Source organism: Malus domestica, chromosome 03, assembly GCF_042453785.1.
Source record: "Malus domestica chromosome 03, GDT2T_hap1".
Classification (NCBI taxonomy): Eukaryota; Viridiplantae; Streptophyta; class Magnoliopsida; order Rosales; family Rosaceae; genus Malus; species Malus domestica.
This window is the reverse complement of record NC_091663.1, coordinates 12,117,603-12,134,524: the sequence shown is the minus strand read 5'-3', so window position 1 is coordinate 12,134,524 and position 16,922 is coordinate 12,117,603. Positions and strand designations below refer to the sequence as shown.

Here is a 16,922-nt window from a genome sequence, read left to right as displayed (position 1 = left end):
ATGTGGATTTGTTGATGTTGTTGATCCAAAGGGCCGTTGGGGCTTGATCTTAGGATGAACGGATGATGAACGATGAACGATGAACGCTTTCTTCAAGGGTCATCGGGGCTTGATCTTGAATTGGTGGAAGTTCCTTCAAAGGGCCGTTGGGGCTTGATCTTGAAGGTGGATGATTGTTGATCCAAGGGCCGTCGGGGCTTGATCTTGGAAGAACGATGAACGAAGAACGAAGAGGGATTTCTTGATTCTTCGGGAACCTGGATGCTTGAGAGCTTCGAAGTTTCAGAGCTTCAGAGCTTCAAGGTTTTGGTGTAATATGAATTGGTTAGGAATTGGTTATGAATTGGTTCTGAATTCCCCCCAAATGAATGCATTGGCTTCCTATTTATAGAATTTTCCAAGGCCTAATTTTGAATATAATATGCAGATGGAATAAATCGTTTTTGCCAGGTGTTGACATGTGTCCTATTTGATGACTTTTCCGATTTATTTTGATTTTTCGTTTAGTCACACGCTACGTGTAAAATTTATGTGACACGTGAGCGTTGAAATTGTAACTATTGGTCAACATTTATTTCACCGAAATTTCGATGTCTACAGGATTATTTTAGCATTTCACAACAGTACAACATTTCTTATAACGTTATTTAATCATGGCATTCATATACAAATTCATCATTAGATGCATATATGGAAACTAAACAACCATATATATATATATATATATATATATATCATAGAAAATACCCGCTCACAGATCATGTCGCCGAGTCGAACCCGTCTCGTAGCATTGAGAGTCTTTGTGATCCATTTCGCCCAAAAACGAAACCATTTAGATAAATATAACGTGCTAATGAAATTACGCGTTTTCATACAAAGTATGGATAATAAAGGAACTATCCTACAATGGTCGAATTTCGAAAAACGGACGACGGATTAGGAATTAGCGCGTCGAAATACGCTAAGGAGGGTCCACAACCTTACATAAGCCAATCTGAAAAATCCGCCCATGGATTTCCGATCCGTAACTTCCCAAAGTTCACACTATTCTTTTAGAACAACATACTCAAACTTCTTTACGATCCAACGGTTGGATCTCATCCAATCACAAATTCAAGTAACGGTAAAAGTTTGATTTAACAAACTTTAGAAATTCAATTTGGGAAGATCCATATGTTGAATTTCCGATCCGTAAGTTCCTAATGTCCACAAATATTATGTACTATCATGTATTAAAGTTTGGTGCCGATCCAATGGTTCGATCGTCCAGAGCCAACCAGGCAGTCCACTACGAAACTATATTAAAACATTAGAATTTCACTAAACAGATGTCAATTATGGGATTAGAGCATCAAATTAGCCTAAGATGGTCAGGTGGGGTCTCGGCCCATGCACCGCCGCGCGTGGTGGTTTCCAGCGATCGAAAACCCATTTTTTCGACTAACTCCAAATTCTACCAAAATTTACAGGAAGATAGAGCTCAATAATAGGAACAAGTTTCATACCTGCCACGAAGTCCAAAAGTGGACAGAAGATAGTCAATTTTCCGATAAAGCTGGCGGGTGCTTAAAGCTTCTCGGAGTCAATTTGTCACCAATGGTGGTCCAACGAAGCTGGTTGGGATTTACCCTTGGGATGATGGGCTACAAAACCCAAGTGGTGCAATCGGCCATCACTTTGCCAATTCACCGGAAAAAAAGGGTGGCCGGAGCACTATTGATTTTCATCGGATTTTGTGGCCTTGCACCGCCACGTACAGTGGTTAATCAAGGTGGTTTTTGGTTGGGTTTTGTAGAGGGGAATGAGAGCTTCAATATGGTGGTGGTGGCGTCGAAAAACTCCATCGGAGTTGGCCGGAATCGGCGTTGGAAAATGGGAGGTCGCGAGGGTCAATTGGGTTGCGAATTGGGTTGGGGTTTCTGGGGCTTTTGGGTCAGTTTCCTCATATGGAAATTTCCTAATTTGGCTGACTAATTATAGAGACTTACTACTAATAGTAAGTTCACATGTCTAAAAGGTCTCACTACTTCTGAGGCTCGTAACTTCTCCGTTCTAACTCGGAATTAAGGTCCGTTTGCGTACACATATTCGTATCGATGAATACATCGAGAATACGATAAAAATAATAGTCCCTTCGTGTCACGAATTGACTGTCAACGAAGGTCAACAATCTCGCCTAAATGGTATTTTCCACTCTTTTAAAATTAATAAAATCATAAAAGTAGAGACGGGTTGTCACAACTCTCCAATATATTATGTGTGTGTGTATATATACATGGGTATGTTCATCAAAACTAACCAAAAAATTATTGTACCAAAACATGGGTACATTTTAAAAAAAAAAAAATATTAGACGTAGTAACATTATTAAATTTCTTCTATTAAACTTGACATGGATACATTCTCAAATCAACGAATTATAATGCATCCATATAAGTTTATATAATGGATTAGGAAAAAGATTGAATGAATTTTATATAAAAAATGGGTACTTTATATAAAACAAGGTACATTTCACATATAACAAATTGGAATATTTAAGAATGAGTACTTTTTTTTTTGGGTAAATTACATAGTAGCCCCTCAGGTTTGAGGTTTATTACAATCTCATACATCATGTACCATTTTATTTCAAAATAATACATCCGTTAGACTTTCCGTCCATTAATCTGTTAAATGCTGACGTGGCTGCCACATTTGTGCTGATGTGGCTGCCAAATGTGTGCCACGTGGCAAAAATAATAATTTTTTAATTAAAAAAAAAACCTAAATCTTCTAAATTAAAAAAAAAATAAAAATAAAAATAAAAACCCATGAACAATACCCCACCCCCGTGAACCCTGCTCAGCCTTTTTCTTCCCCGCTCCCATCTTCCCCCACCCCATACCTGCACCTTTGAAGGAAAAATGAAAAAACCAGAGAACAACCCAGATCCCATACCCCCGCGAAACCCATACCCCATACGACCACCCCCGAACCCAGATCCCATTACCACACCTCCCCTCCCGGCGCGAAACCCAACCCAGATCCCATTACCACCCCTCCGGCGCGAAACCCATATCCCCCCCCCCCCGAACTGCAAGGACGTCATTCTCACCCGCATCATCTTCATCGTCGAAGACGACAACGAGCAGGAGCAGCAGGGCGACGATGAGAAATCCCGGTCGACGGCGAGATCGGGTGGTGACGAAGGACCTCCATGAGGAGCAGAGGGATCAGAGAGAGAGCTCTGCAGTGGTGATGGGGAAAGGGCGGCGTTGATCTGGGAAGAGAGAATGAAGGGGAGGTGAAGAGAGTGAAGAAGAGGGAGAAATGGGTCGGGGATTTCTGGGTTTCTTTTATTTTTTTTATTTTTTTTTTCAAATAGAATTGGGGGTTTCAGGAAGGTGAGGGGTGGGGTGGGGGATTGTAGTGGAGTTGGAGGTGGAGGTGGGCGTGGGTAGGTTGGGGGCTGCGGGGAGGAATGGGTTTCAGGCTTTATTTTTTTTATTTTTTTTTATTTTTTTTAAATTTAGAAGATTCATATTTTTTTTAAATTAAAAAAAAAATTACCACGTGGCACACATTTGGCAGCCACGTGGCACAAATGTGGTAGCTACGTCAGCACTTAACGGATCAATGGACGGAAAATCTAACGGATGTATTATTTTGAAATAAAATGCTACATGATGTACGAAAATGAAATGTTTTAAAGACGTTGTATGATGTTGTAATAGACATCAAACCTGAGGGACTACTATGTAATTTACCCTTTTTTTTTTAACATACGATATTATCTACACTAAAGGGAGGGGGGTGGGTACATTTAAGATTGCAAAAAATTAAATTTTTTTATGAATGGGTACATATAAGATTAAAAAATTAATAGGTACAAACTTAGTCTAATTTTAATTTTTATATTTTGGAAATGTTTTGAATTGAAAATTAATTTGGAGCTTAATAAGGACACAAGTATTAAAACCCAAAGTCAATTACTAATTTAAAAAAAAAAAAATTATGTAACTGACATGTAATTCATTAATACATTAATGCTATGGACTTTGATCAAAATCTAAAACTCATAAGGTCTCAGTCAATAAACATTAAAAATTAGGGACTGGATACTAATTTTGTCTTATTTTTTTTACTTGATTTGAATTGAGATTTGATAATTGATTCAGTTTTAATAAGTCATATGTCATGTGTGCAATTTGTAAGACCCATAATATGCACATAAACTCTAATGAATCAAAATTTAATTTGTTGACTACTATTTATTTCACCGAAATTTTCATGTCTATAATATCTTTCTTACAAAAAAATTGGAGGAACCCTATAAAGCCTATACGAAAAATAAATCTAGCTCTGTAGCCCTTCAACATGCAAGAAATAACCTAGTAGCTGGCTATATAGGCTTTGCAGGCAATTCATGCAAGTAAAAAGATATGATAATAAACTTACGGAACCAAGAACATTATTAATTTATAATATTATATACTTTTCTATCTCTGCCCAAGGTCTTAGCTTGTCCTAATGTGAGATTAGTGTGATCATACGAGGAAGGTCGCAACTGGGGAAGATCAGTTGATTCAGTTGTGACCTAGAAACTCCAAGTTGACTTTTCTCGATCGCTGTCTCTTATCTTAGCTAACTTACGTAATATTATATTTCTGAAAGCGTATATGTTTTTTCTTAATTCATATAGACCCTATATAATTAATCTCTAGTTATGCACTAAAAGCAGTATTTAATCTTTCCCAGAAAAAGATCTGGCAACCACTCTGAAAAAACAATATTTCAGTCTCAAAGGAAGGCAGGTTGGAGAAGAAGCGAAACCGAAAGAAAATGATTTCTGAGGCTCCATCTGATTATCTCCAACCTATGTTACAACAACAGCACCACCAAGGGTTACAAAACTATGAAGATCCTCATCGGGTTTCATCTTTTGTACTTGAACCAAACTCCCCGACATCGTCGTCGGGCCCTGAGAATCACTCAACCTCTCTCCTCTACAACCTCTCAGTTCTCAAAGAAAAGGTTCATCAAGCCAAATCACTAGTCAGCGTCCTCATCTCTCCGGACCATCATCAAAGTCAACCCCATGAATCAACCACCATCGCCGTGAGCAATGTCATACAAGAAATCTTGGTCACGGCTTCTTCGATGATGTTCACTTGTCAACAGATGGCCCTTGGTTCCGCTACTACTCCAGGTAACAACATCAACATCACTACTACTAGCACCACTACTGCTCAAGGTCTTAGTGATCATCGTGATCATAATCGCACGTCGCAAACAAACTTTGGCATCGGTGATAGCAGTAAAATTGATCCATCGGCTTTCTATTCAACTCATGAACAAACAATCGATTGGTTTAGCGATAGCTTCAATGATTGTACCACTAGAGATACGAGTACTAGTATTGTCAATCATTGTAGCCACAATGATAGGTATGTGCAAGGCAAGGAATTACCTGTTTCTTGGAAAAACTACGACATTATTGAGCTCGATGTTTCTGATTTGTTGGCTAAATACACCCATTACTGTCATGTTTGCGGCAAAGGGTTCAAGCGTGACGCGAATTTGAGAATGCACATGAGGGCTCATGGGGATCAGTACAAGACGAGCGTTGCTCTAAGCAACCCCTTGAAGAAAAATAACAACAATAACGATAGTGCAGGAGGCATAGATGGAAACACAGAGAGTTCGACGAAATTGCCAAGAAAGTATTCGTGTCCGCAAGAAGGGTGTAAATGGAATCAAAAGCATGCGAAGTTCCAGCCTTTGAAGTCTATGATTTGTGTGAAGAATCACTACAAGAGGAGCCATTGTCCCAAGATGTATGTGTGCAAGAGGTGCAACAGGAAGCAGTTCTCGGTGTTATCTGATCTACGCACCCATGAGAAGCACTGCGGCGATCTGAGATGGCAGTGTTCATGTGGTACAACATTTTCAAGGAAGGATAAGCTGATGGGGCATATCGCCTTGTTCACTGGGCATATGCCGGTTATGATAACTTCTTTGACAAGGAGTGGGAAGGTTGATCAGCAAAGCCATGGATCGCAGATGCAATTGGGATGAATCTTGATGTTTGATATGTACATTATTATCTTACGTGTCAATGAAAATGTTTAACTACAATAATTAGCAGTTTGGTTTGTGAGTTTAGCATACACATTGTAATTAATTAAGCGTACTTATTTATTCTAGTTCTGAAACTTTCGATTCAATTTTCAAGGAAAAAATCTGTACTGATCCCAACCTGTGTGTAGTATTAGTTATTAGAATTGGGAAACCTATTCAGATGGAAATACAAAGCAATTTCTGAAACTTTTGAAATCGGAGTATATGTTCAGTTGGAAATACAACGCAATCCGATTATTCTCTAATTCAATACCCTTAATCACATTATTAGGTACATATAGTTTATGAAAACTGATAATTTTGATTTTTTTTAATTCATATGATTCAACAAAGACGTATTGGAATACCTTCCTAAATCGGCTCAACACTCCGCATGAAGATTCTTGAATCATATCGTAGACTATTACCCTTCTCTTACTGAAGGTTAAAGATTTCTTATATCGTACGCTCACGAACATTTGTGAACAAGTCAAGGACCTCAGTACAGTGCATGGAACACGCGCGTGGTGGAGCATGGCCAATTGTCTTGCACAATGACATATCCACACGACAATTGTGGTGTCTCAAGTCTAAGAATTACTTGCATTATTGCTACTCTTAAAGTTTCTTGCTTGACATGTAAGTGAAATTCCATACAGCATCTCTCGATTGATCCGTGAGTGAACTCACCCTCTATTGAGCACTTATACACTTGTCTTAGTATCCACACACAAATGGCTTGAGATTAGTCCATTCTCCCTATCGAGTAGACTTAGAGTGTACTGGTCTTTCTGGATTATCAATGTCCATTCAATAAGCCTATGATTGAAAGCAGTTTAGTGTATGATAGTTGGATAGAAGGTCTCTCAAATCTAACTACTTTAATTACTTTGCTTCTTTCTTTATTCATTATTCATTGATTCACTTTTCAAACGTAAAACGACTAATGAGATAACCTTTACCAATCTTACAATTTGATTAGATTAGTTTGATTAATCATCTGTATTTATCCTAAAGATTGCCACTAATGATTGGTTTGTAATTAGGCATACATCTAACAAGAGTAGAAGCTTTTCAAATAGTGAAAATTTTAATTCCTATCAAAGATAGTCACCAAATTGAATCTTCTCTATTTCCTTCTCTTTAAATTTGGAGTAGAATTCAATCTGAGCACAATTAACCTTTTATCTAAAGATACTTGATAATGGTTTGAACTACTTTCGTTGCCATAATTAGTTCTCTAGCATGTTGTTTACATGAACGAACACAAATTAGTTTTCTCAAAATATTACTTCACAACTACTTTCGTGTATTAATTTTTCTGGATTATCGATGTTCATTTTGAGAGGAACGTCACTGTCTTGTCATTGAGTATGGCTAAAGCATGCGTGCAAAGCAAACAATCCCAAAACAAGCTCCAAAACCTTCAAATTTTCCACACGAGGATCCATCGCCAGGCTATGCTATGGTGCCAAATGATATGGACAAGGGAAATGCTTAAGAATATCAATGAAAAATACAAATTTGGAGTTTATGGAGGAGGAACCATATGACTTCTTAATCTTGGGTTTACGGAGAGGAACTTGACCTCTAAATAATTCACGTTATTTGGTTCAACAATTTTCTTACATTTTATTCAATAAAACCTGCACTTTTATATAGGTGGCATGAACGACCAGCCATGAAAGATATAAGGAGTTTAAGTGGCCATATAGATAAACATGTTGGATAAATATCAGCAATCAATGATAAATTTATATATACTAATAAATGTGAATAAATAAATTAACAGAATATGAACAAGACGAAATGATATTAAATAGACAAATTGAAGATCGAGCCTTGCGTACCGCAATATCCTTGAAACAGAAATTTCGTCCCTACTCAATGCTTGTAGTTCTACGGATGTCTGCTCACTAGGATTCAATGATCTAAGTTAGAATTCCAACACCGGAAAACTTGACTTATGGTGAATTTCTTTGTGGTTCTCTCAATAACAGTAAGAATGTTTGGGATTGTAGAAGAAGAATTTTATATTTCTGTGTCCTAAATGTCATGCAGATGGATATATATATATAATAGGTTCATACATGTTCGCAATAGGTATGAAAATGAGATGCGTTTGTTGGGAGTCATCTTCTCAATGGTGTGCTTTGCTCTCTGGCGTTCTTTCATCACTTCAGACTTCATTTGAAAAGATGAGTCTGTTGATATAAAAAATAATTAATTCATTAAAATTAATTAATTCGAAACTAATTAAAAATAATTAATTAAAGAATTTAATTATTAGAGCCCGAGCCCAATAGCGTGTGTATGAACACACATTTTTAGAAAATGAAATGAGAGAGAGGTTAAGAGAGAACGTCGGGGGAGTGAGATGTTTTTGTTTTTGTTTTTTAATTTTTTTTATATTTTTTTAATATTGGAGGTATTTTAACAGCACCTATAGGTGAGGCTTCAATAAAAAAAAGTAAAATTTGGACCAGTGAAATTACATTATTGCCCATCATATTTTTTTTTTTGTGATAGAAGACTAATTAATCTTTTCACCATATTTTGGTTGACAAAGGGGGTTTCATTAATTAATAGAGATATATTACTTATATATTAATTATAAATTAATTAATACACTCCAAAGTCCAACCCCAATGTTGAGCCTAATTTTATTCTCCATGATCTATCACTCAAATAACTTTCTATAAGGGACAAAACCTTATAAAGTGAGGAAACCTTTTGGTAGTGACCAATGTAGAACAATGAAATTTCTACTCAAAATTTCCAAAAGAACATAATGACATCAACTAGCTACTAATGTAAGTGCATACGAGAAGAAGACAACTACGAACAAATTACGTATCAAAAAGTAGTTTTTGTTTTGTTTGTCAAAAGTATCAAAAAGTAGTTTAATTGTGCAACTTCTACAAGTTTTATTATTAGAAACCAATGATAATGATGAATTTTGGTGGCGGGTGCGGAGGGCCGGCTTATAGTTGTGCGCGACATCACAGGCCCTAATGAACCCAGGGACTCCAGCTGCCGAGAATTCCAAAGAGAAATGAGAGGTTGTGCAGGTGCGAGAAAGAAGATGATGTGTAGCCTTGGCCACACTTTGTATTTGTTTTCATTTAATCATTATTTTTGTACAAAATGGCCTCTATAATCAGTAGAAAATCGGCCTCTATAGTTGAATAGTATACCAGTACAAAGAGTTCTTTATATAGTGAAAGACTAAAGCAAGCCCTAGACTAAAACAAGAAAGTAATTTAAAACTTAACGGGCAAGTGATTAATCCTTGGCCCGCAAGACAACTAATTTAAATAATAATAATCTAAATTGCAACATCCCTCATCAAACTCATGGCGGTACACGACATGGGTTTGCCAAAGTAGATGTGGATGCAAGCTCCGTTATGCTGTCTTTCGATGCCAATTCCAATACGAAATTCCATCGGTGCGTGCGAGACTCTAAATTCCAGTGCCATGCCAATGCCAGTGCCAGTGCAAGATTCCAGTGCCAGTGCCAATGCCAATGCGAGTAATAGTGTAAACTTCCAATGCAAGTTCAAGCTACCATGCCTAATCATCTTTTCTAGATTTAGATTCCGAATCAGTTGTAATATGCAAAACAGAAGATACAACTGCTGCTGCAAGTGGTGGTCTACGTGGAAATCCATGTTTTTGAGATAACTCAGGACATTGGGACTTCCAATGCCCTTTCCCTTTACAATAAGAACGATCATCCATAGCAACACTAGTTTTAATACGAGGTATTGGCCTAATTGCTGCAGCCAATGCTAAAGTGTTTGACAAAGATGAAGAAAGCCTATGCGACTGCACACGGACTTCTTCGACTTGTAACTCATTAAGAACATAATCAACGGATGGAAGAGGAGTTTTATGTAGGATGCACCTACAGAGAGTCTCGAACTCATCTCGAAGAGGCATTAGAAACTGAACAAGACATTGTTCTTCTCTATATTGACAATAGAGCTCGACATTGCCAAGTCCTTTAGGTTCAATCAATGCAAGTTGATCCCAAAGATTGGTCATTTCATTATGAAAAACTTGAATACTCTTATCACCCTGCTGGATTGCATGAATCTCCATTTCTAATTGATACCTCTTAGCAAAATTGGCCTTGGTATACAACTTTGCTAAGTGATCCCAAACTTCCTTAGATGTTGAGAACTTAGCAAGTTGCATTCCAATAGTCAAATCAACATAATTATTAATCCGAATAATAATCTTTGAATTATTCACCTCCCAAGAAGCAAACAATTCAACATGTTTTTCATCTTTGGGGTTATTCAGAATGGAAACCATTCCAGAAACATAGCCCCACAGTCATTTTCCAATAAAAAAAATTCTTCATCACATACACCCAATACACATAATTATTTTCATTTAATTTCACACTAATAGCTTGTAGGGAATCATCATTTGCAAATGCCATATTTACAATGACAACACTATGGAAAAAGATACCTGATAGCAAGCAGGCGAGTCAAACATATGGGGGTTGTTATGTGCAGAACGACATAAAACAACAACGAATTCTGATCTAGTTATGCAGTAAGGATTATAATTTGGTACTAGTGCAAACTGCTACAGGTGCAGCGGGGCGTGATCTACGGATTCAAGCGGCGGTGCAAATTTGGGTAAGTTCAAGATGGGAATCGGTGCAGCAGGTGAGTTCCATATAGTATCGTTTGGTATGCAGACGGGACGGGACAAGACGAGATGGAACGGAGAGAGAGCAAAGATGCCTTTGGATGGAAACAAGGAGGAAGAAGAAGGAGATGAAGACGTTATAATTTTGTGTTCCACGGATGTGGAACAAGTCGTTCCAGGGGGTGAGGCGAAACAAAAATTCATCCAAAATTCGTCCCGTGGAACAGTGCATTCCACCTTTTTTAGGCTCACCAAACGTGCGACGGAACACCTCATCCCACTCCGTTCCGTCCCGTCCCATGTACCAAATGGTACCTATAGGTGCAGCTGTGTGTAGTGATCAGGTGCTGCAATGGGCAAACGAGTTTAGGAATCAGTTAGGCTGATAGGTGGTTCCCAAGACAGGTCCAGCGAATCTGCTTTTGATACCAAGTTGAATAGTATACCGATAAAGCATTGTTTATTGATAGATACAAATACCAAATCTTTATATAGTGAAAGACTAAAGCAAACCTTAGACTAAAACAAGAAAGTAATTTAAAACTTAACGGGCAAATGATTAATCCTTGGCCCACAAGACAACTAATTTAAATGATAATAATAATCAAAATTCTAACATCTATAATCTGGAAAAACTTGTTCAAAGCAGGAAAAACTATTATATCCTTCTTTCTTCACTTTATTTCTTTCTTTATCTCCTTTATTCTCTCATCTTTATTTGCTCTTTTCTATCATAGATTTCTCTCCATTCTCTCTTCACTCTCTCCCATCCTTTCCTCCCTTTCTCCATCTATCTCTTTAATGAAGAAGAGGTCATTGGCAATAGCGAGGAGCACCAGATCCCAATGACTCATCTGATCAGCGATTATTACATCATATTGACACGATTTCTTCCATAACCATCATGAGATCATGAAGCAGATGCTGGTGGCGGGGTTCGAGAAGGAATGATGGCACGTGTACAATAACTGCCTGGAGAACCAGGTAACAGACACTACAACGCAACATCTGAATCAAGTGTAAAAAATAGGAGTCATGCGATGTGTGAAAAAAATAAGGTGTGTGAATGATGAAAAAAAAAATAGATCAGGAAACGACACTACAACTCACCTTTGAATCTAACTATAAAACACTTAACCAGAAAATGGACGTTGTAGTGTCTAAATACGTATCGACCTAATTCAAAACATAAAAAATATGAAAAATGAGGTGTCAATTGAAGTGGATGCCAACTGTAGTGACATATTTTGTAATATTTATTTATTTTAAATACATTTAAGTATTACAATACAAGATTAAACTGTTTCTAACTAGGATAAATATTATTGATATTATAATTTTTTTATTGATTTTATAAAAAATCACCCTACATCTGAATGCCCCTTCATAAGATGAAATGAAATTTTGGTTGATACTAGTGTTTTCTGAATATTTGGACGAAAATCCAACAGCTCCACAAAACCCAAAGCACGTCCTAAGACCATCTTTGACACACCCTAACCCGAAGACTAGGACGTGCTGGCCGTCACGTGAGTGTGACGTAACCATAACGCAAGCGGAAACGATTTAATAATAAAATACGAGTCAACGAAAACCACTAATTGCAGTTATTTACAACCGAGCATTCTATGTGCATAAGAGTGTACTAAACACACATAAACAGAGCATAAGCATCTAGGTGCAGTCAAGTAGGAACATAACTAATTTACAACACCCTCGGGTGAAACCTACATTTATTTAGTCTGTCAGAACGCCGAAGCAGTCCTCGTAGGCCACCAACGCCTCAACTATCAACTAGAACCTGGAAGGGCGAAAAACAGAAAACGTGAGTGGGCGAAAATCAAGCTTTTCCAAATCATTTCATAAATCCACATTTATAACCCCTTTTTGGAAAACTTGTATACTTTCCCAGAAAAATAGTATATAGCATATATATCTCAACTGTCTCAATCATCAATCTTATAACAGATTCAATAAAGAATGTACCATGCCAATTTCAACAGTGTAGTATGAATGCATTAACATAATATAATCAGGTAAAAGAAATAATCAATCGGAGGCCCTCTAATAGCCCTGAACGATTGAACCTAGAGCTCAACATCTATCAATCTCACTCTGCCGGAGTCACTCCGCGTGACCTGTCCGGCCTTCTGCACATAAGTCGGAACCACCTAATGTAGTCTGAACGACTCATGGTAATATTCGCTCTAGTGCTTCTCTCATCAATCATCTGTATACAATAACCTAAAGTCACCCACCAGTCATAATCTCACTAACACTCTACGACTGGCCCGTCGTACCCACTCCGCGTGGACTGTACGACCAGCATCTACTTGGATCCAATGCGAGCGTGCGATGCGGTGAATACTATAAGCACTAAACCATGGTGCAGGATATGAGCTCAATATATCATCATCATCAACATAACAGTAATTAAATACTTACCTGTGCGTCCACAGCACCACCTTACATATATGCATCATACGACAGTTCATAATATCCATAATATTCTATGCATGGCAATCACATCATATTTCATTTCAATATACTTTTCATTTAAATTTGATTTCTGGGGAAATCGAGTATATAGGTATATATAAAAACAAATGCCCACTCACTGGTATGTCGCCGGGTCGTAACCCCCTTGACGCCCCTGGATGTGCTCGTCCTCGTTAAAAGTTCCACCTAGAAGTGAAATAACTTAAAACAATCATTTAACGCACAATTAACGCACCTAAACCAAACTAGGTAATTAATTCTTCATACGATGCTCAAATTGGGTATATGAATATACCACAGTGACCTACACAACCTCAGGATCACCCCCAAATTTTTAAAATAATTTTTGGAGTCCTCACGCGCCCCCACGCGCCTGACGTGGCACGGACCCACGCGCGGCCACGTGACATGCACACTGACGGCTACAGTGAACGGCGTTAGGGAATATTCCGTCAAATCCTAGTATATTCCGTTAAAAACTAACGGTTTCCGTTAAAGTTAACTAACGGCGTCGGAATATTCCGTCAAACTTGACGGAAGATTCCCTGTCTTCTCCGGCGAGTCACCGGTCGCCGGCGACTGTTCGCCGGTTTCTGGAAAATTTTCAAATCCACTATTCTCCTTCGTTTTTCAACCAATTTCTTCGCATTTTATACCAAAATGAAGCATTTAACATGTACTAACACGTTGGAAGGGTTTTAAGGCCTAAAAACTACTAGATCATACCTTCCAAAATTCCTCAAATTCGGCCAAACTCGAACCCAACGATCCCGACGTCCATTTTGTTCAAACGAGGCACTCCGAGCCTCCTTAGGACTTCCTAAGACTCGTGGTGATCTTGCTTTAGCCTAAAACACAACCAAATTTAAGTTCGTGAACAGTGTCAATTCACGGGGTGTTTTGAAACTAGGATTTCAGAAATGAAACTTACCTGAAACTTATACCCCCGTGCTCGTGAAGTTCCCAAGATCACGAAGATGATCTTAGATTGGACGTTGGTGCACGTTTGTGGTTGTTCTTGGTGTTTGTCCGAGAGCTTGAGAGAGTTCGAGAGTAAGAGAGAGAGAGTGTTTCTGAGGGAGAGATGAGGAAGAAAGAGGGAGAGAGACAACCTACGGGTTTTGGGGAAGGATTTCAGGAGGTGGGGATCCCACCTAAGTCCAATACAAAATTATTAGACCCAACAAATGTAAATCTAAACCCTAGTTTAAGTCCCTAACATAAAATAATATTCTAAATAACAATAGTTTAGGATCTTTAGGTAAAACAAATGTCAAACATTTACACACCTTAATCCCGTTTAAGGTCACATTGGTCATTTCACATCCTCGGAATTAAAATTCCGGGACGAGCTGTGACAATCTTTAACCCTTGGCATAAAACCTAAAATTTTTAGCCCAGAAACAACTTTTCTACTTCAACCCTTCTGGCCTAAAATTGTAGCCCTAAATTATTAAAGAATGAATTTAGGCTAATTTTTTTCTTAAATTAACTTTTTTTTAAATATGTAGACTATTGTAAATTAATTTTATGAACATTGTAATCTAAAAATATTTAAATTCCTATAAATATTGAGAAATCACTAAATCGATACATGAAACTCATGAAATACTATAGAAGAATATGAAAATCTTGATAGAGATGTATAAACAAAAAATACATGAAACACACAAGACACACATAACACATGTGAAGCACATACACATGTGAAGGACATACAAAACACACGATAGAGATGAAGCACACATAGAACACATGTGAAACACATGACATACACGAAACACATACCAAATACATACAAAACACATGAAACACATGAAACCCAAACCTACACACATGAAACTCAAACCTTCAATCATCCTTTATATAAGCATATGTTGAATATCTAACCATCAAACAACATATTCACCAATCTTCCAACTTTTAAAGTGCTTTTGTTTCCTAAGACCATCTCCAAAGGAAATGTCAAATTATAAGAGTAGTCAATTACAATTGATGGCTGATGTGGCAATCTGAAGCCTTATGTCAAATTTTGTACTTCTCCAACCGAATTGTCAAATATTATTTAAATAGAGCTTTAAATGATTGTAATTATTAAAAAAATGTTGAAACAAAATTTTTATTGGTTGAAATGTTAGTAGAATAAGGGACCCATTATTAAAATGAATTAAAAATAAATTTGACATTGATGTCAAATATAAGCCTTCAAATCCAGTTAGCATATAACATTTCAATTGGAAAGACTTGATGTTCCACCTAGGATTTTGACATCTCCTTTGGAGATGCTCTAAAAATCATCAATATCTCATCAAGATAGAAGAAGGCGTAGTTGGGCAATGCAGATGGGACAATACCAAGCAAGCAATGCAACTACGGATGCAGAAATGAACAACGAAGAAGCCGAATTTGCAAACTCACTTATGCAATATGAGCACCATGCCGAATCTAGCTATCGTGGTTCTGGCACGGGGAGTTCATTTGTGCAGCGTGATAGAGAAAAGTGTCATGACCGGATGATGAAAGATTATTTCATCAAACGTCCGAGATATTCTTCTCATGATTTTTTGAGGCAATTTCGGATTAGGAAAAAGCTTTTTGAAAGCATCTTGAACGCAGTTGTCCATCAGGATCACTACTTTGTAAGGAAGATAGATATTGTAGGCCGACAAAGTCTATCACCTCATCAAAAGCTCACATCTGCATTTCGGATGCTAGCTAATGGGTGCTCTGCAAACTCAATTGACGAGTATTGCCAACTTGCGGAGAGTACTGCTACTGAGAACCTAAAGCACTTCTGTAAGGCAATTGAAGTCATATATGGAGCCACATACCTCTGCAAGCAAATCGTGAAGACTTGAAAAGGCTTCTACGCAAGGCAGACAAAAGAAGCTTCCCTGGCATGATAGGAAGTCTCGATTGTATGCATTGGGAGTGGAAGAATTGTCCTACTGCTTAGGCTGGCCAATTTAAGGGTCGTTATAACAAGCTAACCATCGTGTTTGAGGCTATGGCGTCTTATGACAATGGATCTGGTTCGCATTCTTTGGCGTTCTTGGATCAAACAACGATATCAACGTTCTTTGGTCTTTTCCTATGCTCGATGATGTTGTCAATGGATGGGCACCGGAATAGAGGTACAAAGTAAATGGTAATAGGCATGAGCTAGGTTACTACTTAACTGATAGTATTTATCTTAGTTGGTCTATCTTATTGAAAAATTATTCTCATCCCGATAGTGTAAGGAAGAAATTATTTTTGCAAAGACAAGAGTCTTACATGAAGGATGTGAAGAGAGCATTCGGGATACTACAAGCTCGATGGGCCATTGTTAGAAGGGCTGCACGCTTGTAGAATTTGGAAGACCTTCATTCAATCATGATGATGTGCATAATTTTGCACAACATGATTGTGGAAGATGAGTACGTCAAAATTGAGGAAGATTCCGATGAAGATGTGGATGATGACCAACCAACATATGCCAGAGCTATGGCAAAAGATGTTGAATATCTCGCTGCAACCACATATGAGACCTGATTGGATAGGGTCACACTCAGTGAGTATATGAGACGCTTAAATAGAATTCAAGCTCCTCAAGGCCATGACATAGTCTGCAAGGATTTGGTTGAGCATATATGGTGCCGAGAAGGAGAA

The 16,922-nt window shown here is 37.8% G+C and overlaps 3 protein-coding genes across 3 annotated transcripts; 2 read left to right on the top strand and 1 right to left on the bottom strand.

The window, feature by feature from the left end:
• The first annotated feature begins 4,678 nt into the window (after nucleotides 1-4,678).
• Nucleotides 4,679-6,240, top strand: LOC103440976 (protein SENSITIVE TO PROTON RHIZOTOXICITY 2-like). The gene has a single exon (XM_008379673.4). The coding sequence runs from the start codon at nucleotides 4,825-4,827 to the stop codon at nucleotides 6,058-6,060; it is 1,236 nt and encodes a 411-aa protein (XP_008377895.3). The 5' UTR covers nucleotides 4,679-4,824; the 3' UTR covers nucleotides 6,061-6,240.
• A 3,437-nt stretch (nucleotides 6,241-9,677) lies between these two features.
• LOC139194659 (uncharacterized) lies at nucleotides 9,678-10,424 on the bottom strand. The gene has a single exon (XM_070819555.1). It carries the CDS (start codon nucleotides 10,422-10,424, stop codon nucleotides 9,678-9,680), a length of 747 nt encoding a protein of 248 aa, XP_070675656.1.
• Nucleotides 10,425-15,607: 5,183 nt separating this feature from the next.
• LOC139194658 (uncharacterized) lies at nucleotides 15,608-16,129 on the top strand. Its single transcript, XM_070819554.1, has one exon. It carries the CDS (start codon nucleotides 15,608-15,610, stop codon nucleotides 16,127-16,129), a length of 522 nt encoding a protein of 173 aa, XP_070675655.1.
• The last annotated feature ends 793 nt before the right edge of the window (nucleotides 16,130-16,922 follow it).